Source organism: Macadamia integrifolia, chromosome 3, assembly GCF_013358625.1.
Source record: "Macadamia integrifolia cultivar HAES 741 chromosome 3, SCU_Mint_v3, whole genome shotgun sequence".
Taxonomy (NCBI): domain Eukaryota; kingdom Viridiplantae; phylum Streptophyta; class Magnoliopsida; order Proteales; family Proteaceae; genus Macadamia; species Macadamia integrifolia.
In genome coordinates, this window is record NC_056559.1 from 2,093,744 (window position 1) to 2,102,447 (window position 8,704).

Sequence of the window (8,704 nt, forward strand, 5' to 3'; positions counted from 1 at the left end):
AACAACTTTGGTTTCAATTCTATCAATTTCCTTACTCATAGCTCCCAAAGGGTATTGTTTCATCATGCCCAAAGGGTAGAATCCAATTGGACCTGCAAAGAATAAAAACTTTTTTATTTTAAGCACTTTCAAATCAAGCAATCCACCGCCTCTTTTATTTTTCTTCAAATTGGGGTTTTGAGCTTACTCCAGCATTCATATTCTTTGCTTAGCATGTAAGTCTCAATTAAGTTGATTGGGCAAAGATTTATGGCCTCGTAGCATACATTGTCAAGAGAGAGAGAGGGAAAACGGGGGATCAACAAATTTTTGGTATGAGAGACAGAGCCGGAGGCAAAGACGAAGAAGAGAAGTAGAAGAAGAGAAGTAGAAGAAGAAGAAGGAAAAGACGTGGAGCAGAAGTATTGGGCAAATCATGTATGATAATAGTTATACATGAATGAGATTTTTTATGTTTATTTAATGGTCAATAGATGCTAGCATACCTTATTTTTAGGTAATTCGCTAATATACCTAGCATTTTTCCTTTAAAAAAGGCGCAATTAAAAGAATAGATAAAATTCTAATACACAGTGTAGTAGAGTCATTTAGATAGTCTCACACCATATTTAAAAGATCGAGAGTGGGACACCTACAATGTCTCAATTGACAAAGTCCACCCTTACACAGATGAGATACCCTCTCTAGCTCTCGCCTCTTTGAAAAAGCCCCACCCACTTTGGTCACGCCGTCCACAGTCCCTTGTAAAGAATTTCTTGCCTGTGGGTACCCGGTAGCTAGCATTCACATTTCAGACTACCTTATCCTACAATCTCTCTCTCTCGATATGAGCTAGGAAGCCCATCAACAACCCAATCTCACATTTCAAAACCTTACCAACTCCAATTCCACATTCCAGCTCGTCCTTTCCATCTCCGGAATCATCATTAATTCCCACTTTTCTGATTACCAAATCAATTTTCTTCCTGCTCTATAGCTAAATCCTATTATTCTTCTTCTTTCTTCGGGATTAATTATTGATAAGCCTTTCAACTTTCTGTTGTGGTGGTGGTGGTGAAGCCTTGAAGGTGCATGAGTAAGTGCTGTAATTAAAGGATACAAAATTAAGATTAATATGAGCAAAGGCAAGGGAAGCAAACAAAGCAGGATGAGCAGGATGGCCAAGGCACCCATCAGAATCCTGTGCAAGGCAAGGGATTTGTACGTCCAAACTCTCACGTCGTGTGCCGGGAATATGAGACACGGAGGGAATTACGACACGAACGGTCTGCCCGCTGCTCCTAAGTCATCGTCCAACTTCCCCAGGAGCTTCAGCGTCACTTCCTCAAGATCCTCCGCCGCCAGCGACGAGGACTTCCGGCAGCTCATGAGGGTTGCCTCTCTGAAGGCCCTTCACAATAAGTATGGGACACAGTCACCACAGCAGCAGTGGGGCCGCTCTCAAAGCGTGGGTGCCTCAGCGCCCAAAGGAAAGGGAACATTGATGCCCAGGAGTGTTTCTCATAGCGTCGCCATCGCCAGGATTGACGAGGACAAGCCTTGCGACTTCGCAGAAGAAGAAGAAGAAGAAGAAGAAGACGATACGGCCAACCAACTCAACCCCACCAAGTTATCACACCCGTTCCCGAGAAGCGAATAACAATTCATTTGCTCGATCGGTTCCCTCTCCCGCTGCGCTCTTTTTTCCTATCTAGCTGGTGCTTCTTCTTGTTCGATCTTTATTCTGTTCCTGGCTGGACAAGATATCCCTCTTTTCTTTTTCTTGCAAAATCTTTGATTTCATGAGAGTGTGAAGAAGGTGAAATTGTTAATTGGTTGACTTCCTTTTCTTTTCAAGTAACATCGATAGTCTGAATAAAAGTTGTTTAGCATGTAGTTCAAATGTAAATCAACACAGACGAACTGCATCCCCACTTCCAATTGAATGGATATTTGGCTTGTTAACTGTATTTCAGTAGTGGATCGATTGAGTTTATTGATGATTTCCAATAGATAGATAATCTGACAGGGTAGCTACCCCCCAAAAAAAAATATATATATATATATATATTTTAATAAAGAAAGACGTAAGGGGTTGATGAGCCATATCCATATGGTACCGAATTGTAAAGATGATGTCTGCAATGTAGTCTTTCTAGGAGTTAATAATCATCACTTCACTTGTCCGCGCCTACACAAACGAGGAGCTTTACTTTGAATCGAAGAAGGAAGATTGTTACGATTCCATATCAGCTTATGGGGGTTAATCCTATATTAGTTTTCTACGGAATTGATGTGGGTTGATATAGTCTTGAATTCCATTATCTTGTAAGCCAATTTATGGGGTTGAATTCTTTCAATATCATAACAGTGGTATCAAAACAGTCAATCCTCGATCCAACCCGCACTACCTGTCGCCATATAGCAACATGTTTTAACCACAGATCCAAATGGGCTCTTTATCCCATATTACAAATTTATTTTTTACCTATTTTAATTATGCAGTGGCAACAAGTAATGCTCTTTTGAAACTCATAGTTCAAAAATAAAATTTTGAATCCGGCATGTCATCGGGCCAAGGAAAAAAAAAACCCTATTAATAAACTATAAATTTGATTTACAACTAAATAAATTCCTAGAATTTTTATATTTAGTCTTCTATTCTTATGTGTAAAGTAATCATAATCTTGGTTCCTTTTCACTCATAAAAAAGAATCCCTCAAAGTCACCAAATTTTGAAAAAGGCAAATTGAAACAAATAACCTAGTTTAATTCCAACGATGATGACTTCTGATATGAAAATGTGAGTGAGAAGTTTCAAGAGCATGATTCTTTTCTATTAGAATCAAAATGTTGTTGAAATATGGGACCCAACGATCCACCACAATTTGCTAAAGAATACGGGCTCTGAATCGTCAGATTCGGATCAAATCTATGCCTTTAGTCATTCGTTTTACATAAATGCCTCCATGATACCAATCCAACTGACGTGATGGCCGTCGTTAATACAGCTCGATCATAAATTCTCGCATCCTTCTAATCGAACAGTGACAGTGTGACGCCACCTGTCTGAGATTCGGAGCAGAAAGGGTCATCTAATTCTAATCGGGTGGTCTGCAAATGGCTGGAGAAGGAAGGGTTTGAGATTGGAGCCTACCAAGGTAAAACATGCGAGTTTCTGTGTCTCTTCTTACCTCGAGATCAGTCGGCTTCTGCTTGTCTAGCACTAGCAGCATCGGCACACGGCAACAGAAAAGGCGACGGCAAGGCCGCTTGAGACTTCGATTATCAAAAATCTGGCCCTTCGTATTCGTAGTTGCATTTGAGAGAGGTGTTGAATGGATCAGAAATTTTAGGAATGGCAGTGGACAAAGAAACCCAACTCTCAGAAATTGAGGACGAAGACGAACTTGACGAAGAACCTGGCGAGGTGATCGAATCACCACCCCCTCTCAAGGTAGGAGAGGAGAGGGAAATTAGAAGCTCTGGGTTGAAGAAGAAGCTCCTCCATGCCGGTCATGGATGGGAAACTCCCAATTTCGGTGACGAAGTTACTGGTAATGGCAAGCAACAAAGCCTTGAAGATCTGAACTTTGTTTTATTCCTCTATATTTCTTTTACTTTCCTTTATTGCCTTTTTTTTTTTTTTTTTTTCTGGCGGTCGCTAAAGTTGGAATTTGTTCTCGCGAGTTTTCTTGTGGTGAAAAATAAATAATAATGGGTTTTCAAATTCAGTTCACTACGTAGGTACTTTACTTGATGGAACCAAGTTCGATTCCAGCAGAGAGAGAGAGGACCCTTTCACTTTTAAGCTTGGTCATGGTGAGTTTTTGAGTTACTCCCATTCATCTTTCATTTGGTTATGGACCTTACTGGGCATCCCTTTCCTTATTTTTTTTATTTGATATTGTTTTTTACCTGTTAATATTTTGATAGTTACGGGTTTATTTTGTTCCGTTTATTATAAATTTTCCTTATTACTGGATTTTTGTCCATGTGATTATCAGGGCAAATTGCGTCTGAGTTGGATCATGGCATCATTACTATGAAAAAAGGAGAAGTGGCATTGTTCACAATAGCTTCTGATTTGGGTTTTGGAGCCACCGGTGCCAAGGGTGTACCCTCCAGTTCTGTTATCCAATTCGAGGTAGAACTCATATCTTGGATCACAGTGGTGGACATCTGCAAGGATGGCGGAATTATCAAGAAAATTTTGAAGAAAGGGGAGAGAAATGAGCAACCCGGCGACTTGGATGAGGTTATGGGTACTGCAAGGGATTTTTTATCGGATAATCTTAACATTTTTGGCAGTCTATCATGTGTGGTGTAGATGAAATATGCATCAATTGAGTCAACTTTTTCTACCTACGGAGAGTTTTGACTAGGGTACTTCATTTGTTACTGTTTGATAAGGCTTATGGTGGTGCTTTTTTTATTTATTTATTTTTTTTTATAATAATTCAGTGAAGTATGAGGTGGGGCTTGCTGATGGAACAATTGTTGCTAAAACGCCTGAAGAAGGACTCGAGTTTTATGTGAAAGATGGTACTGTATCATTACTGTATCATGGTTTATAAGGTTATCAATATTAGTCCTTTTTACTTGAGAAGAATAAAGCAATTGTTAGTTTTGTCTTTGAGCAGATGTCAGATGGATCTGCTTCTTTCAGGTCATTTCTGTCCAGCATTGGTGAAGGCACTCAAGACCATGAAAAAAGGAGAGAAGGCCAATTTAATGGTTCAATCACTGTGTATGTTTTCCCTGTTTTGCCTTCTTTCTGAGTTTGCTGTTTCCCACTCTAAAAAGTTTGTTGTTCAGGGTTGCTGTTTCATACACTGAAGTAAATAAAATTTAATAATTTTTGTTTGTTTTAACCATTTCGTTCTTTTATTTTATTTTGGGATCAATATTTGCTGAAATATACGTTGTTCCATACTTGGATGGCAATAAACTTCCATTAAAATGCATGTCATCCTTGACAATTTATGGTGGAAAGGCATATTTAATTTTCTAATTAGCTCACACTTTTAGGTGTCTGGTATTTATTTATTTGCTTTTATAAACTCTGAATATTAATGGGAGTCAAATAAACAAGTTGTCCTGAATGTGAATGAAAATAAAAAGTGAGGAAAAGATAAGGGTAAAGGATTTCAGTCATGGCTGCTTTTGAGAGCCATTGCTGACATTGGACTGCTACCTAGTTTATGCAGCTCAAATGTTACTTGCAACTGCAACTTGGTTCTTTCTTCCCCACCAAACCCCCCCCCCTCAAAAAAAAAAAAAAAAAAAAGAATTAATTCTGGTTGGCAGCCTTTGTGACTGGCAGTGAAGTTAGTTGTTTTGGATCTGTTAAATTTTTTTTTCCTTTTAATATGGTTCCACTTCTAGTTTTTGGGCATGTGGAGCTTTTGTTGTTAAAATATCTGTGTCCGAGATGTTTCAGCTTTAGATGCAAGTAGCAGAGTTATGATATGTTTATCTTTTCTTGATCTGTGGAAAGTTTATTTTAGAATGGTTCCAAATACATCTTGCTGTAGTATTGAATTTGTACTCTAATCTCACCAACTATTGCAGATGCCTTTGGGGAGCAGGGAAAAGATGATAAAGATGGATTTCCTGCCATACCCTCAAATGCTGTGTTAAGCATTGATCTTGAGTTGTTATCTTTCAATCCTGTTGTTGACATTACTGGTGATGCCAAGGTTTTGAAAAAGATTTTGAAGGAGGGAGAAGGCACTATGACAGCAAATGAAGGGGCAGCTGTGACTGGTAATTATTATGATATCTGTATTGCACTTCGTGATGATTACTACTGTGGGTGTTACTGTTTTCAGAATTGTGCTATTTTCCGTGGAATGATCACGTCCTTCCTATCTCAACCAGATATGCTTTTCTTGTATTAAAGGCAATCATTTGTATTTCTGGTGGATGTTAAAGATAGCATTCAAGCCTCAACCTCATACCTCCCAGGAGAGAGATGTGTGTTGATCCAGACATCTGTCCAAAGCTCTTTAATTATATAATAAAGGAAAAAAGGAAAAAAGAACTGCTAAAGAGCTCTTTTATCCAATTGATTGGTCATGGCATTATTATCTGTTTGGAAATAGGTGGTTGTAAAGTTGTCACACAGATAATTTTTGGACTTCTATTATACTGCCATCTGAGGAAGTTTATGCAATATAGACAATGTATTTCTAAATATGGCACTCGAAGGATGTTATATTGTCTGTAGTATGTTCTTAACTGATATGAATCATTAATCAGGTTCCCCCCACCCACTCACCCACCCACCGAAATCCCTTTCAACCATATGCAGTTAAATATACTGCTAGGCTGGGAGATGGAACCACATTTGAGAGAAAAGGCTTTGACAGAGTGGGGCCATTGGAATTTTTATTAGACGAAGGTTAGCTCATCTTGAAGTTATCTTTCTTGAGTATGTAAGATCAATCTCTCTCACAGGAAAAGGGTCCCAGAAGTTTCTCTAGAAGTTCCTTAATGTTTGTTTGTTTGTTTTGTTGCAGAACAAGTGATTCCTGGGTTAGACAGGGCAGCAGCAACAATGAGGAAGGGTGAACTGTGCATTGTGACAATAAATCCTGAATATGGATTTGGAAGTGTTGAAGTTAAACGGGACCTTGCTGTTGTTCCTCCATCTTCAACTATATTTTATGAAGTAGAAATGCTAGACTTTATTAAGGTACTGCCATGGTTAAATTCTTATATGATTGAATTGTAGAATCTGGATCTTAAACGATATTAGACTCAACAATAGATTTGTTGAAAGATCTCCACAACTTTACTAACATAATAGAGCTCATAACATCAAATGCTAAAACGTGAAAATGTCATCATACGTACTGTTACATCCTATGATAGATTTCTAAAAGGATTAGGAGGTAGTTCATGGATGTGTAATTCCTTTCCTCTTTCTAATAATAATCTATGCTGTTACAGGAGAAAACACCTTGGGAGATGAGTAACACTCAGAAAATTGAGGTGGCTGGGAAGAAGAAAGTGGAGGGCAACATATTGTTTAAGAGTGGGAAGCATCAAAGAGCAGCAAGCAGATATGAGAAGGTAATGCAAATCAGTTGACTGAAGTATAAGTATATATGGTGAAGATCCTCATTGATAATTATAACTGAGTTGCTACTATCTTATTAAAGTTTTCTGTTTTCCCAAAATGAGAAAAAGAAAAATGAAAAAAAGAGAGAGTAAGAAGTCTCTTTTGTAACAAGAGAAAATGAAATTTCAAACCCACGCAGGGTCAAATATTATATTTTTTCAGTTTATGTATTACTATTTAAATCTCTCACATAATTTGTAATAAATATGTAGTTTGTACTTCTCCTGAGATGCAATAGTTTCCTATTGTACCTCAAACTATGTAGATGTTCTAAAAACCTTTATACCCAAGTAGGGCTCTACATAGTGTCTTAGGCCTCTTTTCATGTGGTAAATGTCAGCCAAAACAGCACTACTCCCATTTTGAATTGGAAATGAAGTTTTAATGACTCAAATTATTAAGTCCAATATATGGTTTGCCATACTGCTCAGAGGGAACATAAACCTTGACATGTGGCCAATCCAGAGAGTCTTCTTTATAACAGATGGTTGGAATCTGCCACAATCATCCCTCCATGTTGCTGAATGGCTGATAGTCGGAAATTTATGTTTTATAGTTGGCCCAAGTAGCTAACCTTGGTTGCTCTGCCTGTTATGTTGATTTTAGCCATGTGGGAGGATGATGTGGCCCTTCACCTGATTGATAGATGGAACTCTATGAATTGGTCAGGTGTCAAATAGTGGTGGTCCCATTTCAGCTGCATGGCCTTTTTTCCATATTGTCTTCTAGACCATTTTCAAAGCTTAATTAATGTGTCATTTGGTGAAATGTGATTCATCTGAAACTTATCCATATCCGAGCATCAGCTAATATGCCACTTGAAAGACAAAGGCCCATGAAGCCGTACTTACTGGCATAGTTTTTAAGGCTGTAAGGCGACGGAGGCGTTTGAGGGTTTTTCGGAGCGCCTTAGCGATAAGGCGGGCATAAAGCGTCGCCTTATTGACTAAAGCGTTCCTGTGTAATTTTTTTTATAAAACCAATCTATTTGGCTCAAATCATAGTTGAATCCTATTACTCATATGTTAAATAAATATTAAAGGTTCATATTCATACCAATGTAAGATATTCATCAAGAAAACAAATCAATAAAGTGAATAAACTAAGTTCATCTTCATCGATCATCAATCATCATAACATATTAACATATAATAAAAATACATAATTATGAAGCAAAATTATAAAAATAAAGAAAAGAAGACATAAAAAATACAAGTATTTATTATACTTACCTCTATAATGCCAAAATGAGTGCCTAAGCCCTAAGATCATCCACTATATTTCCACTCCTGTCAATGAAGAATGAAGCTCACCCCTGCCGGAGCAAGCTCACCGCTGCCGGAGAAAAATGGTCGCCTAGATAAGTGGTTCTTCCTTGTTCCTTGATTCCTTCTCAAAGCCCTTTTTTAAAACCCTCCACAAAATCCAAACCCTGTTTGTGAATCGTGTTTTTGTTTTGTTTGTTTTGGTTATTTTTGGTGGAGTAAAGTTGATCCCATACATCTCAAGTGTTAATAAAATCATACACCTACCAATAAAAAATCTATACTTGGAATCTTCATCAAGTAATTTTAAAATGTGTTTAAAAAAAAAAAA

General features: G+C 37.8%; 2 protein-coding genes across 3 annotated transcripts; both read left to right on the forward strand.

Moving 5' to 3' along the window:
- Positions 1-783: 783 nt before the first annotated feature.
- On the forward strand, positions 784-1,914 carry LOC122072854. The gene has a single exon (XM_042637282.1). The coding sequence runs from the start codon at positions 1,115-1,117 to the stop codon at positions 1,637-1,639; it is 525 nt and encodes a 174-aa protein (XP_042493216.1). The 5' UTR covers positions 784-1,114; the 3' UTR covers positions 1,640-1,914.
- Positions 1,915-3,105: 1,191 nt separating this feature from the next.
- LOC122073131 (70 kDa peptidyl-prolyl isomerase-like) lies at positions 3,106-7,092 on the forward strand. Of its 2 annotated transcripts, XM_042637664.1 has the most exons (9): positions 3,113-3,536; positions 3,715-3,801; positions 3,987-4,244; positions 4,444-4,524; positions 4,649-4,729; positions 5,554-5,748; positions 6,296-6,385; positions 6,504-6,679; positions 6,937-7,092. In XM_042637664.1, exons 1-9 carry the CDS (start codon positions 3,338-3,340, stop codon positions 7,075-7,077), a joined length of 1,308 nt encoding a protein of 435 aa, XP_042493598.1. In that variant the 5' UTR covers positions 3,113-3,337; the 3' UTR covers positions 7,078-7,092. The 2 variants fall into 2 exon arrangements, with proteins under 2 accessions (XP_042493599.1, XP_042493598.1); XM_042637665.1 differs by lacking the exon at positions 6,296-6,385 and having other exon boundaries at positions 3,106-3,536.
- The last annotated feature ends 1,612 nt before the right edge of the window (positions 7,093-8,704 follow it).